At 32.4% G+C, this 19334-nt stretch overlaps 1 protein-coding gene across 5 annotated transcripts in view; it reads right to left on the bottom strand.

Annotated features, from left to right (window-relative positions):
* Positions 1 to 1152: 1152 nt before the first annotated feature.
* The window catches only part of LOC126745258 (telomerase-binding protein EST1A-like), a 216068-nt gene continuing 197886 nt past the window's right edge, over positions 1153 to 19334 (bottom strand). For all 5 annotated transcript variants that reach the window (XM_050453028.1, XM_050453020.1, XM_050453031.1 and 2 more), the window contains 4 exons: positions 7572 to 7719; positions 3953 to 4258; positions 3675 to 3893; positions 1153 to 2814 (listed from right to left, as the gene is read on the bottom strand). In XM_050453028.1, the coding sequence (XP_050308985.1) occupies positions 3760 to 3893; positions 3953 to 4258; positions 7572 to 7719 (588 nt within the window). In that variant the 3' untranslated portion in view covers positions 1153 to 2814; positions 3675 to 3759. The remainder of the gene's footprint in view (positions 2815 to 3674; positions 3894 to 3952; positions 4259 to 7571; positions 7720 to 19334) is intronic.

The following is a 19334-nucleotide window of genomic DNA, read 5'->3' as shown; positions in this document are numbered from 1 at the left end:
AAACGCAACCGTGTGACAATTTCCCAGGAGTGTTTGGCGTTATTCAACCGCAATATAGACGAATTTTTGCGTCGTTTCGTCACCGTGGACGAAACGTGGATCCACCACAACACGCCGGAGACCAAACAGCAGTCAAAACAGTGGATTTCTCGGGGTAAATCGGCGCCCAAGAAGGCAAAGGTGGGTTTGTCAGCCAATAAAGTCATGGCGACCGTTTTTTGGGATGCACGCGGTATAATCCACATTGACTATCTTCAAAAAGGGAAAACAATCAATGGAGAATATTATACTAACTTATTGGATAGATTCAATGAGGAACTGAAAGAAAAAAGACCACATTTGGCCAAAAAAAAAGTTCTTTTCCACCAGGACAATGCAAGGGTCCGCACATGTGCAGTTTCCATGGCAAAAATCCATGAATTAGGTTATGAATTACTTCCTCATCCGCCCTATTCTCCAGCTTTAGCCCCCAGTGACTAGTTACCAAACTTAAAGAAATCGCTCGGCGAAAAGAGATTTGACTCCAACGACGAAATCATCTCTCAAACAAATGCCTATTTTGATGACCTCGACAAATCATATTTTTCCGAAGGGATAAAAAAATTGGAGAAACGTTGGACTAAGTGTATAGAACTCAAAGGAGACTATGTTAAAAAATAAAATAACTTTTTATATAAAAACCTGTCTTTTATCCAAAAAGTCACGGACTTATTGACCCGTCCTCGTATAACATATTCGTGTAGCGTAAGTACTTTCGGGGTTATATTCAGATTCACATGAGGTGGACCTTGCAAAATAAAAATAGAATTTTCGGAATGAGATTTATCATGGGTCATATAGAGATATTTTTGAGTATAACTCAAAAAGTTGTTGAAATATTTTCATATTTCATTAGGGAAACTTTACAGGAATCCCTAAGGATTCAGTTCTTGTACAAATCATCCTTTTAGGTATAAAATTGAGTGTGCTATAGCAGTTTTGGTTGAACCATCTTTGATAGCAGTTTTTTCCATAGAATTCTAAATTCTTTCCTTGATAACTCAAAAAATATTCTATGCCTTTCAATGAGGTTTCCACTCAAAGTGGAGGCAATTCCCAAGGAAAATGTTCATATATGAAGAATTCTTGTGGCTTAAAAAATTTTTAAATTAGACTCAGATTTCCATGAAATGGCCTTGGAAGGTAAAAACGAAATTTTCGTAATGAGTTTTAAGATGAGTCATATAGAGACATTTTTGAGTATAACTCAAAAAGTTAATGGAAGGTTTTCATATCTTTTGAGAAAACTTTACAGGAATTCCTGAGGTTTCAGTCAAACCTCCTTCTAGGTACAAAATTCATTGAGCTACAGCAGTTTTGGTTGAACATTGTTTGATAGCACTTTTTGCCATCAAAATTGAAATTCTATTCTTGATAACACAAAAATATTCTAGGAATGTCATTGACGTTTTTACTTGAAGTTGAGACTATTCCTAAGGAACATTTTCATATACGAAGAATTCTTGTAGCTCAAGTACTTTTTAAGTTATATCCATATTCACAGGAGGTGGACCTTGGAAGGTAAAACTGGAATTTTAGGACTGAGATCTAATATAGTACATATAGACACTTTTGACAAGACAGACAAGTTAGGAAATTTGGAAATTACTTGGATTCTAAACCCAAAAAACAAGAAAAAGATACCTCAATGGCGTTTCATTATTAAGTCGTCATCATCAATATTTTTATTTAAGTTTTATTAATATAAACATGGCCTATCCTGTACAGGGCTGTATTTAAAGAAGAATACTTAATGATGTTCTCTTGAATGCCGAAACGTCGGATATTAAAACAAAATTGTTCGTACTTGGAAAATCGAATTATTTAAATAAAAAAGGAACATAGTCTACTTAAATAATAGTTTTTAAAAGTCAAGCTAATTGCACACTAAAGGTAAATTTTTCAAAAAATGTAATTGTCCTATATCTGAAAAACTGACAAAACTTCAAATTATCCATTAAACACAAATAAATTGAATAACTTAAAAAAGTGACATAAGTAAGCCAAAAAGCCTTTAAATTTAGATCAATAAAAATTTTTAAACTAAGAATAAAAAATATATAAATACAATAAAGAAAAGTCATGTAAAAAAATTTTTAGAAGAAAGGCGTACAACTTTTAAATGATTACACCTTGTATATATGTAAAAAACAAAAATAATTTTAAATAAAATTGAAAAAATATAATATAAAAAGCGATATTAACCCAAGGATTATAATTTTAATTGATCAAAATAAACCTAACTAATAAACATACATTAATTAATTAAGTACAGAAAGTTATTTTTGTAACTTTACGCAACTATTTTGTCATTTTGCACTGTCTTGAGCCTAAATTATACCTAACTACAGTAAAATAAAATGTATTTATACATTATCCTTAGGGCTAAGTGATAATAATAAACAAATATGAGATTATAATAATGATCTTAATATGCAAGGAAAAGTAAGTTTCGTAATATTCGCTAAAATTTCCAAAAATACGTTAAATATATTTGTTATAAAATATCAATAAAACAATAGTTATGATAAACCTTTGATATACAACAATAGTAAGCAATAAGTGCTTAGTAGTAAAATGTATGCTTCACGGGATGTTAAAATTACAAGGGAATGACAGTCACAACCCAGTAAAAATTAACACTAGTGGCCTTTTTGTGACGGATAAGTAGTGAAATGTGCAAAAAAAGTCTTACTTAATTAAGGAGGTCCACTTATTTTGATTCATTATTAAATTCGTTTCGTCTATATTTTCCTTTTGAATCAGTTTGTTGATCTGAAAATGATAAAAATTAATTGTTAAAGAATTAATAGTTAAATCAAAACATGTTTGGGGGCACTTTATTTGTTGACAAAATAAAAAAAGAATTTCTTGTTAAATATAAAATACATAAATTAATATAAAGTGTATAATGTCTATTTAAATTATGCAACTCTAATAAATAATCAAGTTTCTATTGCAGGCAGTTAAATAATTTTTTGATTTCTTAGTGGAGTTGTGGTTATTTTCGGTCAACTAAAATAATTTTTGAACGAGCGCGGCAGTCAATGGTTTGTAGGGTAGGTACTTCCATTAAAGTTAGAGGACAACACTTTCAACAAATTTTATAACCTCTACTCCTACTTTATGTTTCACGCCATGTTAATCACTTTTCCCTTTCGTAAAAATCTTTGATTTTACAAGAATTAAATTGAATAAATAAAATGGATATTTTCGCGGTTCTATTTAAAAACTCAAAATGTAATAAGTGGCGCTCTCTAATAGGAACATCAAAACTATCAAAAAACTTAAATTTAGCACCTTAGAAAACCTTCCTATATCTAATTTTCTATGGTTCTTCTCGTTTACTTTCAAATTATTTAGAAAAATTTAACGTTAAACTTAAAAATTCAGAGATTGGAGGGACACAAAGTCAATAGTCTCAGATTATGTCTACTTTTTAAAAAACTATTACACATGTTTTGCCCTAAGGCATCATCAGATCGGTAAAGCTATTCGTTTAACACAACAAACATTTAAGTTAAAATAAAAAAAAAGTATATAAAAAATATTGCTGACGTTGACGCAACTCACTGAATTGCATTAGTCACCTATTTCAGCATTTTTTCAAAACTCTACAGGAAGTATCAACTTACCCTATGTTGGTTACCCGACATCTAGCAGACGCAGTAATTCTCAGTCGTGGGGTAACAGAACCCCATATCCATCAGTGGGACCCATTCACCCCCCCAGACCGGACCATCGCATAAAGTCTGGCAACGCGCGCACAGGCACGTCGCGCGCGTGCGCCTTCACGCGTAAGTTTCGGTCTTCGGTCAGCAGCACCACTTCACGTATAAGATGACGAGGCTCACCTGGAAAAACCAAAAAAAAAATTAGATAACTACCAAAAAAAAACCCTTACGTGACATACCTTCCTTCGGATCACCCGCCTGCTGATTCTTACATAGGACCAAACAAGTGGTTAGTATTTTATCGTCGTTTTTAACCGTCGCGTCCCACGTGGTATCGTCTTCGGTACTAAACGAGGTGGACGGCAACACTGTTCCTTTGGTGGTTACACATTTGACCGAAGCGTGGCGCTTTTTTAACAAATCCAAGGCCAGTCGTGATGCGACCGCAACACGTTGCACGTGATCCGCAGTAGGCGCCGATTTGCTTTTGGTGACGGTGGTGGACAAGGGGGTGCCTTTACTCAGCCCTTCCAATTCACTTAATACTGAAACAAAAGAAGACAACAAATATTATAAAATGAATTTTCGTCGAAAGTCATTTTATTAGCAGTCGGTAAAGTGAGACACCACGTTCGCATGTTCCAATACCTATATAAAGACTAGTAGGTTCGTCGGTTGCCGATCATTTTCACAGGTTTTTCTTAAAATAAGAAAACTACTAGATGTCCCTATGTATTTAATAATGGTTTGTCATTCTTCCCACCAATGCCTAAATTGCCGCGAAAAGCACAAGTAATACACAACTGTGTAGGGAGGTGTCAATACGTTCGCTTTTTTAATGCAATTTTTACTTCGTTTTTCGCGACTGAAAAGTCACTTGGGAAATAGCAGGTAAACTGAAATTTTGCAATTTTTAGTGACTTTTTACATTTTTCTTAAAAATCTATACCTATTTAATTTACCGAATTCAAATGTTTTCTTGTCCATTTTTACTTTTTTTTATTTAAAAAAATGGTAGTGGAATAATTGGAAACGAAAAAGTGTTAAAATAGCTTTTTCGACCGAAAAGTCGACAACCGGCAATTTCATCGTTTATTTTCTTGCTCTCTCGCTCCTTTTTTACACACTACTTTATTTTATATATGAGATCTTTTTTTATTGGAAAAAAAAAGTTTAGTTTATAATCTCGAGTTCGGTTTTCGACCACCCATTTTTGAGCTGCTTTTAAAAATAATAATTGAATATTAAATGTCATTAATTTCTAGTCAAAAAAGGGGGTATTACTCGACCACACCTTTGAGGTCGCCATTTTGGTAGTCCAATAACAGACCTATTTGACGACCACGATCTTTTATAATTTTGTTATTCAAAATCTGAACCTAATGATTCTGTTTTTCGGTGTAGATGTTTTTAAAATGTCATCCAAAAAGAGAAAAACTAAGAAAACTGGCGATTCAGGTTAGAAAATAGGTGACTCACACCTAACATATTTCATTTCTCTCTTACAGGTGGAAAGCTCAAGGCGATAATAAAAAATAATAAAGAAAAAAAGGCTTTTCCATAATTATTCTGCCGAAACACTAAAACTAGCTTTAAATGATAATATATAACTAGGAACCCTAAGCATAAACAACATTTCAAAAAATTATCACGTTCCAAAGAGACACTTATTGATCATTTGAAAGGCAGGAGTTCTATTGATAAAAGAAAAACCAGACCACCACCTATTATTGCAGATGTGGAAAATAAAATCAGGGAGTGGATCATAATTATTCAATATCGCAAAAGGTGGCCTTCCAGTTAACAAACAAGATTTGCTAGAAAGAGCAGCAAACATCGTAAAAGATCTGAGCCAGATTTCCCAATGGCAGACCAGGAGCTAAATGGTATTACAATTTTTTAAAAAGGAATCCGGATATTGAGGGAATGAGCAAGGCCAGAGCTATTGGGTACGTTCAGCCGATATCAGCGGATGAGTAGTTGAGCTAGCACATGCGTCGTTCATGAATATTCTTTGAAGTTTCGTTTAGTTTAAAAAAAAAAAATAATAAAGAACAATTTTCGTTATTTTAGGGAAAATGAATTTAGGAATATACAGCCTAATACTAAATGAAAAAGATCAACGACCCATAATACAAAATAAGAAAATCCTTCTATAGAATGGTTTTAGTAAGTAAAAATTTAATAAAACCTGCCTATAAAATTTTTTAACGCTAATTAATTTATTTCAGTTAAAGCGGCTGAATACCTTGAAATTACTGATGAAGTTAGAGAAAAATTTGACTTGGCCAATACGAACGTAGATGTACTGATAAATTTGGAGCAAAGTTCTACAAAATCCTCAAGTATTCTCGATGAATCTGTAGATATTGAAGGTAAATCCTTGATGCTTTAAATAAATTTACATGGACGCACCAAAGTACACTATTGCTTTTGGAAGAATACAGGAACTGAATAACAAAATTCAGGGATCCAAGAATTAAAAAAAAGAACCTTTGGGATGAAATTTCAAAGGTAATGAAAATAAGGAACTACTTTGTTGATGCAGATCTCATTGATAGAAAAATGAACAAATACAGAAAGACAAACAGAATGAACAAATAAAGAAACATGACAAATACATTCCGAAAAATATGTGACAATAATAATAAAAAAAAGTCTACTGGAAAAGGTAGAATTCAGTGGGAATACTATAATATAATGCTGGATATATTTCAAGAAAACAAAACTGTTAATTTGCCAAGTACCATTTTGTCATCAACAAAAATCACTGAGGAGTTGTCGATTGACCCTTGTGTTAGTGATAACAGTTTAAGTTCAGCTTGCATGTCACCATTTGATGATAATGGAAGAAAAACATTTTTTCCAGAGTTCAGGACAAGATATCCCAGGATGTACACCATCAACATCAAAAGCAGCTGAGGCAAAGCAATTAGATAAATTTAGAAAAAGGCAGTTGGATATTGAGGAGGTGAAATTAAATGAATTGAAAAGAATAAGAGAAAGTGTTGAGGAAAGTTTTGCACAATAATGAAAAATAGAAATTTTTGTGATTTCATTATTTAAGATACGTAAAAAGTTAAGGTATAAACATATTTTTTAAAAAGGAAGCAACTGTATATCCTAAATCTACAGTTATTGTTTCTTACACTTACTCTCGTTTCATTTTTTTTTGCTTTTAATGTTATACTGGAAACAACCAAATGTCACAAATCAATTCGTTCAGCCGAATTTCCGCATCGCTACTCTAAAGTCACCCAGCAGATAAACGCGTAAAGTCAGCCGCTGACGTCGGCTGAACGTACTCATTGTAACAGAAGAGTCCATAGTTTTTCATATTTGTTACATTATCTGTCGATATTACAATAATTGTTTTTATTATTAGGATTTATCTCCTGTTGGACCATAAATATTCAATTTGAATTATACGAGAAAGATCAAGAAAAGAAGTTATCATTGTCATTATGAGTAGTAAACATGATAATGATGAGGTGGCTTGAAGTTTTTTAATAATTTTTTTATCAACATTTGGTCGTAATAAGTGTGTTAAACAACAACTCTTTTGAACGTTTTTAATTAAACTCTGCGGCGAGAAAGACATAAATGGGACTTTTTGCTCAATTAAGCGCCCAAAGTGCTTAAGATTACGTTTTGATCTATTCTGAACGAAGGCCGTTGTCTAGACGATGGCCCCCTCTTTAAGAGGACAAATATATAAGCGGGTAATAAAACCCAGCATATATTTACGAGCAATAAAAACGACTCAAAGGCTCAAACGGGATTAATTATGCAAGTTATCGAACGGTTAAATCAAACTAGTGTAATAAGATAAGAAGGGTTTTTTTTTGCAAAACTTACCTACTATGGGGACCATTAGAGTATACGTATGGGATGTGGCTAGAGTTTGTATGCTATCCAAGTGGTCTATAAAGCAGTTGGTGTCAGGAACTAGGTACTTTGGGCGGATTTCTAGGTGAACACTTACGACTGATTGGCTTAGGATTTTCTGAAACAAACATATTTTATGAGTATAAACAGTAAAATAGATTAATGGTTTCACTAAGCAATTTCCAATTGGGTAAATAGGTCATTGATCATGATAGGTCACAGATATAATAAAGGGAGGATTGTAAGAAGGAAAAATAACTAAAATATATAAGCAGTTCGTGGGTCAATTCTAATATGTGGAGTGAATGATCAAGAGTTGATCCGTGGAATATGGCTTTTAACTTTTTTTTATAATTTGTTCATCTTCATGACAATTTATTCAATGTTTTCTTTTATTTGCCTAATGAGTGTAGTACAGTCAATTTGTCATGGAAAAAGGCTACTTTTAAAAAAATATGTCCGATTCTCTGATTTTTGGAGGGTCAATAATAGTTCATGAGAGAAGCTTAAAATTGAAGTTGAGAGCCTCCTCACCCGTTTTTTGGGAAACCCAAAAAAATTTTGGATTCGTTTTTCTTGCTAAACCGTAGGTCAAACATACAATGAAGAGAATCTTATTCTCTACAATTCATCTCTCAATCACCATGTATTCTTTTTAATATTTTAAATTAGATACAAAAACCTTATCTTTATACCTATATTTAGATTGTATCTCTTTTGTAAATTGCATATATGCTTAAACAGCATACCTATCAACTATGGTTCGTTGAAAAACACCGAGTATTTAAAAATAGTCTTGCAAACAATGTAGGGAAAATATGCACTTCTTCTAAAAAACTAATCTGTTTACAGCTCGTTTCCGATGAAATTTGAAACATTTAAAGGTTTTTAGTCTTCAAGAATCGATTTTGTGTAACATTGGTAAATAATTTCGCTTGCTTATTGACGATTGTCACCGTTTCTTTGCTGGCTTTTCAACATTCTTTAAAATGGCTAAAACAAAAGAGTTATTGGTAGAAACAAAAGGTATTATCATTGGACTTCATAAGGCTGGAAGGACTAACCGTCAAATTTCGACGGATTTGGGAATTCCAAGGCGGACTGTCGAATATAATGTTAGGAAATTCACCAGAGAAGGGACTATTAGCAATAAACCTCGATCGGGAAGGCCAAAGACAACAAGTTCAAAGGAGGATTTAGATATTATAATTACAAGCAAACGCAATAGACGCCTTACCACCCCTGAAATCGCAGCAAAAATCAACAAGGAGCGTAAAAAACGGTCAGTGTTTCGACAGTAAAACGACGACTTTATAATGCTGGTCTTAACAGTCGCACCTGGAACGGGGGGGTCAGTGCCTGATCCCCCCTATTTTTTTTAGCATTCCTTAGCTGTTTTTAATTTCCATCCAAAAATCTTTTAGGACTTTTAAACTGTGTATTTTTTTAACCCATAGACATAACATTTGTTGGTAATGGTAAAATGTTTAACCTTCGGCGTACGTTTTTATAATGCATAGTACGATCCACATGCCTACGCCTTTGTAAAAATACCGATGTGCCCGCGTCTAGCGACTTTTGACCAGTACTATCGTTACAGTTGTTGTGTAGTTCAGTGCTGATACAGTTTTTTTATAGTTTTAACTGTTTCATTTTGATATGAGTGGAAGATATTTGACTGATCGCGAATTGGAAGAAGCTCTTTATGCTGAGGATGAAGATGATGTGAGGGATTACATAGATCCAGATTTGCAAAGTTCAGATGAAGAATCCGATGACGATCAAGGTGAACAGCAGAATCGCTTTTGTCAAGAAACGGAAAATAACTCATTATCTAGTAAGTAACGTATATTATAAATAAGTAAATAAATAACTAGTTCCAAAAAAATCATAAAAACGTAGCGCGTTGTGGCAAATATTTTACTGCATTTGTATTCTATATTTTTTTGTATTCTTTTAGCTTCAAATATTCAATCAGAGCAGCATGAATCTTCTGAAGAAATTATGAATGAGGAATCAGATGAGGAAAGTAGTAGTACGGAAGAAAATAATGGTACTTCTATCTTCAAAATGGTTTATTAGTAGTTTTGATTGTTTTTTTTCTAGATTCTACAGCAATACGTCGTCCACGGCCTAAAGCTGTAATAAATCAAATTATATCTGACTTCAATCTGATCCTATTGCCCGACGAAGGCAAATTGCTGCTAATGTTATGAAAGAAGCGCCAGGTCTCAAAAATGGAGTAAATCCTAAAACGCCATACTTGAAGCTATTCGACTTTTTTTCGATGACGACACCTTCGAATTTATTTCGCAATATACGAACCAGAAACTCGCCCTTGTAAAAGAAAGCACTCCACAATCTTCTTTCATACAAAAATATACAGAAGAAATATTAGACTACATCGGCTTCTTGTAACAGCAGGTGCTTACAAGCAAAACAAAGATCCGCTTATCGACTTATTCAATGAAGAGAATTTGCCAATTTATAGGGCTACGTTTTCACACTACCGTTTCCAACTACTCCAAAAATGTATAAGGTTTGATGATAAAACTACTCGAGATGTTCGTAAAGAATACGACAACTTTGCTGCAGCAAGAGATATGTATATGGAAGCGTGTCACAGGCCAAAATCCAAATCATCAGTCAAAAGATTACAATAGTGGTCCAGAAGTCGTAAAACGTCTTGTAGAATTAGCAAAATTGCACAATAGTGGTCGCAATATCACAATGGACAGAAAATTTACGTCAGTGCCAACAGCAAATGCCTTGTTGGAACAAAATCTTATAGTCGTGGGAACAATAATGAGTAACAGAAAAGATGTTCCACCAGAACTAAGACCACAATCGTTGAAGGATGTAACTCCCGGCACTATTCGCTTTGCTTTTCGGGACCGTGAAACACTTGTAAGTTATGTACCCAAAAAGAAGGTCGTCACTGTTCTTTCTACACAAAATCATAATATGCAAGTGAAAAATGACCAGCCAGAAATTATTCTGTACTATAACTCCACAAAAGCCGGCGTCGATATACGCTTGATAAATGTGTAAGGGCATATAGTTGTCGGCGAGGCACAAGAAGATGGCCGATGGCTGTTTTTTTCAATCTGATCGATATAATTGCCTCTATATTCTTTTCATAAAAGGTAACGAGAACTAGGCAAGAGAGAAACTAAAACAAAAATCTGGGAGAAAAATATTTCTTAAATGCTTAGGCAAGGAGTTGTGTCAAATCAACATGAGAAATCGGTCAAAGTATAAGGGACTTGAAAATTAATATATAGCGTCTTTGAAAATTTTTGGTTTGGAATGTCAACAGGACCAGCACACAACAAGAGGTTTAGTTCGTCGCGAGGCAAATGGACCAGCTACTCGGTCCGCTGTGCAGAAGATTTCCAAAAAAGGAAGATGTTTTATTTGTCCAAGATCGGCTGAAAATATATGAAGGTATGTTCTAATTGCGAAAAGTATATTTGCCGTAGGCATACGGCCAGCGAACAAATTAAAACAACTAGACATTGCACAATCTGTAATAATAGTTTTTTGCACACTTATTTTTTATTATTAAGTCTTTAAAAAAATAAAATGTTTTTTTTTTAGTAAGATCATTGTTCATTCATTCATTCATTCTTTGTTGATCATTTTATTACTTAAAAAAAAAGCACCTACACACAAAAATCTGAGGTCAGTCGCTAACCCCCCTGTTCCGGTTTCAAGGAAACCTGGGGTTAGTTCCTAACCCCCTCCTTCCATATTCTCCGGGTATACTGTTAGGGTCCCAGTGCGACTGGTTAAAGACGTTTAGCTGTATCAAAACCGCTACTGAAGCATGTTAATAAGAAGAAAAGACTTGAGTAAGCCCAATCACACAAAGAATGGACCATTGATGACTGGAAGAAAGTTCTCTGGAGTGACGAGTCGAAATTCGAGATTTTTGGAACGAAGAGGCGAGTTTTTGTTCGCTATTATGCCAATGAAAGGGTCGCTGGCCTCCGTTAAACACGGTCGTGGTTCGGTGATGGTGTGGGGTTGTTTCGAGGATCTGCAGTGGGCGATCTAATTAGAAGAGAGGGAATTCTTCGAAAAGAGGGCTACAAAACAATTTTAAGTGACAATGTACTTCCTTCTGGTACTCGAATAATTGGGGAAAACTTCATCTTTCAACATGACAATGACCAAGCACACGTCGAAATTGTGCAAGCAATATTTAGGTCAATTACAAAGGCAACATCTTCTGAAAGTTATGGTATGGCCCCCACAATCACCGGACCTTAATCCTATCGAATTACTGTGGGATCAAAAGAAGACTTGTGGAGGAGCATCCAAGAAGAGTGGCACAAGATACCTCAGGAAACTTTGGACAAATTAATTACAAGGCTACCGAAACTATGTGAAGCTGTTATTCAAAATCGAGGCGGACATGTAGATGAATCCAAAATTTGATTTTCTTAAATTTAATTAATTGAAAAATGTATTGTTTATATTCTTTTTGTTATAATTAAACCGTTTCATAAGAATAACTGATTATAACTTTAAAACAGTCATAAGTAGGCAAATACTTTTGAGTGGTAGTGTATGTACATTGCATAAACTGCAAAGACTTGGGTTGTTATGTAAAACAATATGGAACTGAAGAATAAGATTCTCTTCATTTTATGCCTGATCAATTTTTCTGTCCGACCTACGGTTTAGCCAGAAAAACGAATCCAAATTTTTTTGAGTTTCTCAAAAAACAAGGAGAAGGAGGCTCTCAACTTTTGGAATTTAGGCTTCTCTCATAAACCACTATTGACCCTCCAAAAATCAGAGAATCGGATATATATTTTTTTTAATATTACAGATTGACTGTACTAGTGGATGATATCTTAAATAGTTTTAAGCATTGCAGTTCGATCGGGAAAGCTGAGTTGGTCATTATCGTATGTGACTTTTTGCTGTATATTTTTCTTTATTGATGCTGATTTTGGTTTAAGATGTTTCATTTCTCTATTACTGTCTGGATCATCTTTAAATTGTTTTTTTCTGCTAAATTTTGCATGGTAACATAGGAAAAAAACAATTTTAAATTAACCCTGAAAATGGGCTCCTTACCGGTAGTTTTATATATCAAAGCCCGAGTATGTCATACTTAATCATTTTGTGAGGAATTAATTCTAAATTTAAAAATTTGAAAAAAATATAGTGCACTTAGAACACTTCAAAAAATTTGTGAGCCTAGGAAATTTTACTCGAATTTTCAAGAAATTAGACAATAATTGCCAATTAATGACATTTTTTTGAATTTACATTTTCATGGTAAATTTAAAAATATATTAATAATTAGCAGAAAATTCCTGGAACTATTAGAATCACCCCAGTACTATTTATCTTAAGTACCATCTAAAGCTTGTAAAAATTCGCACGATTATATCATTAAAATATTTTTTCTACTACCGGGCATAAAGCGGTCACTTTACACATTTCCCAGGGTGTGTAAAGTTTCACTTTTTACGCACTAGTGCATAAAAAAGTCTTTTTACGCACTAATGCCTAAAAAGTAATTTGACGCTTATTGGACATTTAATTTACAATTTGTCAAAAAATGTTTTGACTTTTTTTACCGTAAAGTCATTTAAGTGCGTAAAGTAGTTTGATATTTTTGATTTTTTTTTATGTTTTCTTCGGTGGTAGAAAAAATTCTGTATGTTACACGTGTGTAAAATCCCCTTTTTTTATTCATGGGATTTGCTGACAAATTTCCCATTCATCAAAAAAGGCTTATTTTACACACTTGTAACATAAATAGCTGTTCTTGATGCTTTATTAGACCTGATCTCCGTGAAACGTATATACGTATAACTTCGGTTAATCAAGTTACTCAAAAAAGGCGTTGGTGAAAGCCTCTATCTTATTCGACAATTTTAAAATTACTTATCGAATCTAATTCAGTATTTTCTTGTCTTGTGAGTCTTAAAGTTTGATCTTTGTGATTGGCCGTTGGTGTCTATCTATAATCTTTGTGATTCAATTTATTTAAATTTGATTAGTTATTATAAGTAATTTTTCAATATTTACTGTCAAAAATATGTTAATACTAGAAAAAATTCACGAAGGTAAGGTTGACATTACAAATGTGCTAATATTTTTTGATATTTACAAAAAAATGCGACGGAAGAACAAGGTGTGGAAAACTAAGGAGACAATTAATTTTAAAAACTGACCAAGCAAACCAATGATAAAATTTAGAGTTTGAAGAATAAGAACTCCCAAAACACCAACTTTTTCGGTTTTTATAGTAGACACCCTGTATAGTTAAAACTAAGGGGAAATCTGTACTTTTTTGAAAATAAGGTTAATTATTGTGTTTAAAGTTAGGTTAGATTAAAAGTGTCGTACGGTGAAATAAAAATAGTTGGATAGATTTCGATGAAATTTGGTTTAAAGTAAAGGGTTTTTAATGGAGAATAAAAAAGTTTTTATCAAAATTTTGATAAAACTAATAGTTTTTGAATGAAAATATTAATGAAATTATAGTTTTTTAATGAATTTGTTCCAAGTCAAGGTTGGCCAATATACCAACAAAATGGCCACAGATATGCCATATTTAACCCGATTGTCATGAAGTTTGATTTAAATCGAGAAGTCTTTAATTGGGAACAAAAAAGGTCCTTCTGAAAATGTTGACGAAATTAGTAGTTTTTGAATGGACAACGTTTGTTCCAAGTCTAGGAGCGCAAACTTTCTTAAAAGAATGTCAATTTATGTGAAATGAATGTGAAATTTATTTTAAATTCAACAGTTGTTAAATGGAAAAAAACTTCTATGAAAATGTTGATAAAGTTAATAATGTTTAGACGAATTTATTTCAAGTCAACGTTTTCTTAACTTGCAATAAACTCATTCAACAATTTACAAGTTTCCTGAAAAAATATGGCAATTCTGACCCGATTTTTATAGTTTTTGTTTTTAATTAAAGGATTTTTAACGATAATTTAATTTTCATATATAGACATTATTATTATTATTAATAAAAGGCGTAAAATTGGGGGTATTGCTCTAAAAAGAGACAACGCCCAACAATGCAGTTCTCTAGAACCTTAAACCCATCTCGTTCGGCCGCACGGTATGTACCACTCGAGAGGCCAAGTGGTACGAGAAAGAGGCCAGCAAACTGCAACAGAAGAAGCAGAAGCAAACAGCGGGAGCAGGAAATGACCATCTCTCGCCTGTTTTAAGAGTGACATTAGTGACACCGTTGTATGGGAGGATGAGAATCGTTTTAAAATCTTATACGATTGGTATGCATGCGAAATGCAGCAGGACGTGGGTGTCCGCTTTAATCTCCTTAATAAATCACCGGCCGCTCTTCCCGGTTACAATAAATTCTTCCACCTTGCTTTGGGTTCGGTTACTTTAGGTGTGAACGCCGATGTTCGAATTTTGAATCTATGAATTAAAATCCTTGATGGTTTTAATGTGGTGAATACATTATTGGCGTTCCGCGAGTCTATAAATATGCTCTTCAGCAGCATTTTAACCCTCAAGTCTAGTCAATAATAATAACGTTTATTAATCCACACCTTTATACAGAGTGATGAGTGAAAAAAATATAAATAATGTTCATGATAATGATAATTATAACATAATAAAAAAAAATTATTGTCGTCAAACTTGCTCTTATGAGCATTTATAAATTGTGTATAAGCTCAAAAGGAGCCCACGCTAATAAAATATTTTTATTTCATTAAACTCGTTTCATAGTTTTATATCAGATTATAAAATCACTTCCAGCTCATAATAAAATATTTACAAAATTATTTTATTAACGTTATGTTTTATAACTAACTTATAAGACTATATAAGACTTTAAGATTAATAAAATTAAAAAAGTTTATAAGTTTTATAGCTTTTGTAAAAAGAAAAGAAAAATGGCGAAATTGAGAACAACACCATGGCGGCTTGGCTGATCATACCTCTAATGATTATTATATAGGTGCATATTCGCATCTCAATTTTGATGCCCTTTCGGTATATTAAAGATTTTGGATAAGTAAAAATAAATTCATAAAATTAAGATTAAAAAAGTTGCAATTTTTTCACTCAATTTTGCCTTGCAGTTATGCAATGTACATAAATAAATTAGAAATATCACAAACTAAATCGTAATTCAAGTATGTTTTTCCTAAAATTGCATATGCATTTAATTTAATTCCTAAAAGCCAACATGGCGCAAATGAACAAATGTCATTAAAAATGGCATCATTAGATAAGTCTATCTAATTTTATAAGAAACAGTAATAATTATTTTATCTGTAATAAAGGTGATATATATTTTTATTTTATAAAGAATCCGCATAAAATATAATTGTTCATTCGCGAACGCTGTCACCACTTAACAGATGGCCTTCTATAGGTGTAAAATTTAAGAGGAAATATATGAATTTCAGAATAATTTTGTTGTTCTTAGAGATCTGAAGGAATAATATTTGGAATTCTTTTATTAAAAATCTTAACTTATATTATAGTTTATTGCCCTCAACCTTAGCTCACTACTGACATCTAATTATTTAGAAATATCACTAAGTTCGCTAACCTTATTAGTACTATTTATAGCTTCCACTTAATCATCATCAGATTCTGATCAATTTTCAATGTTTCAAGTTCATAAATGTCCTCTGAGGAAGACGGCGATCTAATTACGTCACTAATAGTTGAATTCGAATGAATGTTTTTCAGTGATATGGTTTTCAAAATATTTTTTTTAAATTTCCCTTTAAATTTTCCCGATTTTTCATGTTTTTCCAGGAAGAAATTCTAGATATTTTGAACAAAATTATACTTTATAACTAAGTATTGGCAAGAAAAAACAAAACAGATTCTATTCTAGCAGATATCATTTATTAAGGTCATTTATTAAGTACAGATTTCCCTTAGTTTTAACTAAACAGGGTGTCTACTATAAAAACCGCGAAACTTTAAGAGGTAATTAAACAAGTCATTTGCAACAAAAAAGTCGTATAACATTTTTTCGAAGAGTTGTTTAGTTCTTCTGGTATTTAACATTTTTTTGATTTTATAAAATGTTTTTTTTTTCATATAAACAATATCTCCGTTATTCTTACAACCACATAAAATTTAGATATACCATCTGAAAGAGAATTAAATTTGCTATAAGATGGGTATATTTAAGTTTTTGAGTAATTTTTTATACCGGATGTTATCAAAAGTCAAATGTAACATTTGGGAAATGTGCAAAATTAGTGGTATCTTCTTCATTTTGGTAAATAGGGACATGTTTTTTTTTCAGCAAAAACTACTGTATTTAATATGCTTTCCAATGATATATTTACTTTTGTGATAGCTATTTGTTTTCACAGCAATATCATGAGCAAAAGAAAGAAAATCACAAAAATTTTTAAATTTTATATTTCTTGATCTTTTGAGCACCAACGCGGTGAGTACTTGTAGATCTCATATCTTCTAGTATCTCTTAAAGTTTGGCGGTTTTTATAGTAGACACCTTGTATAGAATCATTTACATAATACCAAGATATTTTCATTTAATAATATTTTGATATGATCTGAATATAATATTTGTAATAGCATCAATTATTTCTCTTTACTTGTCTCAAACATATTTAATTAAATAAACTTAAACGAAACAGTTCTACTAAACTTTTTCCAGAACAAGTCCGTAGGTTTCGCAATCATGATCAGTTCTTATTCTGGGCACTCTTTTACTCAAGCCTTTCTTTTTTATTTATCATAACAACATTTACGGTGTACATTACTTCTAGGTCTTTTTCATTCTTCTTAGCACTTCTATTTTTGTAATGCCAGCTGTCCATGATATTCTGAGCATTCTTTTATACAGCCACATCTCAAATGCTTCCAGTTTTTTACTGATGGCTTCTGTGAGCGTCTAGGATTCTACGTCATATAATAAAACAGAAAGGGCATACGTTGTGACTTTTGAAGATAGCACTTATTTTGTGAAATACCGTCCTTGCTTTTCCTATAAGTTACCTTATTTCTTGTGTACTGTCACACTGTTTACTTATGATAGTTCCAAGGTAGACATATAGGTGATCTCTATTTACATCTCTTTTTGTGTTGTTTCATTTTTCCTTTAAGTTGATTTTAAGACTTTGACATTAACTATACTGCGCGATATAATTTACTAACTTTTGCAGTGCTTTCAAGCTATCTGCTATCACCATGGTATCGTCGGCGTATCAAATATTAACTATCTCTTACTCCGTTAAGGGCTTCATTGAAATTTTTAGAACATATGTTCAATATCAAAGTCTAAAGGACAAATCCCTGTCTGCTGTTTAATTCTAGTAGAGACTTGAAATTAATTACCTATCGTACAAGCCGGCTTCTTTCAGGATATTAATCAATTTATGATGTTGAACGCTATTAAATGCTTTTTCATAATTGGTTAGACAAGCGTATACATCACAGTTGACATCTTTGTATCTCTAGATATGAATTTCAACTTCTGAGTCTCTTTGGTTCCGACTGCATAATTTATAAAACCAAATTGGTATTGGATTGGAAATATTTTTCTCATTTCATTCCAGGAGGTATTGGAATTTGAAATATATCTCTTCATGTATTTTAAGCATTTCAAATAATTGTGCATATTTTTTAGGTATATTAAATGATTTTTCATTTTTTATAATTATCATACCTTTAAGGTCATACCTTACAAATAACAATAATAATATATTTCAATTATATTCCAGGCATCTGAGATAATTTTTCGATTTTTTCCAGGCGTTTACTTTTATTTTATACCGATATTTTAAATAGTTTTTACATCATGGCAGGATTTGATATTATACTTAATTTTTTCCAGAGATTTGAAATAATTTGTCAAGTATTCCAGGTATTTAAAAAAATTGTGCATATCTGCTAAGCTTTAGTTTAGAGATCTTATTTAATTTTGTTTATTTTCGACGGATGTGAAATAATTTTTCATACGTTGCAGACCTTAAGTAATTTTTATTTTTTTTTTACTTTTAGAGCCGTTTTTTAAATCTTCCAGTTTTTCCAAAGATTTTTTCAATTTACTTCTTATAAATACATTTTTATTTCTTTCCCTGCGTTTGCTCTTATTTATTATTTGATCCTGATATTTTAAAATAATTTTTCACATTTTTAGCCTTGTCCAGGTATGATAATCACATTTTTCAAGCTTTGCAGCCAAAAATAATCTTATTTACTAAAATAATCGATGTAGTAGAGCAACATCAATCGCACGCATATATAATCGATTTAAATCGCTCCAGGGCAGCGTGGACAAAACGCCACACGGCTTTCGTGTTGCATTATTAAATCACTCCCGGCTCCGCTGGATAGATCAAAGAAAAACGCCACTTTTTTCCGATATCGTAAATTTTCTTCCCCCGCGACGTATCATGAATTATTGAAGCGTAAATTTACAATGTTGCGAAATTCACATTCCCACCGTCCACAACAGGTTATATAAAGCGCAGTTTAGCGTTTATGTGCTAAAAGTCCTGCGAGAGGATTTAAGTGTAATGTGGTTATTATCAACTAATTTATTCTCTAAGTTGGTAATGCTTGGGGTACACTTTTTTTCAGAAAAATTCGCGGCCGCTAAGTGCTTCTGGTAAATTATGTTGAGAGGAATGAATGTACGGCGACAATGTAACGCGATATATGAGTCGATTTGTCTTCAGGTTTTCAATGTAAATTTAAGATCAGTCTGTTTTTTAAAGAAAA

Source organism: Anthonomus grandis, chromosome 1 (genome assembly GCF_022605725.1).
Source record: "Anthonomus grandis grandis chromosome 1, icAntGran1.3, whole genome shotgun sequence".
NCBI classification, from domain to species: Eukaryota; Metazoa; Arthropoda; class Insecta; order Coleoptera; family Curculionidae; genus Anthonomus; species Anthonomus grandis.
Note: the sequence above shows the minus strand (reverse complement) of the source record. Positions and strands in the feature narration are given on the sequence as shown.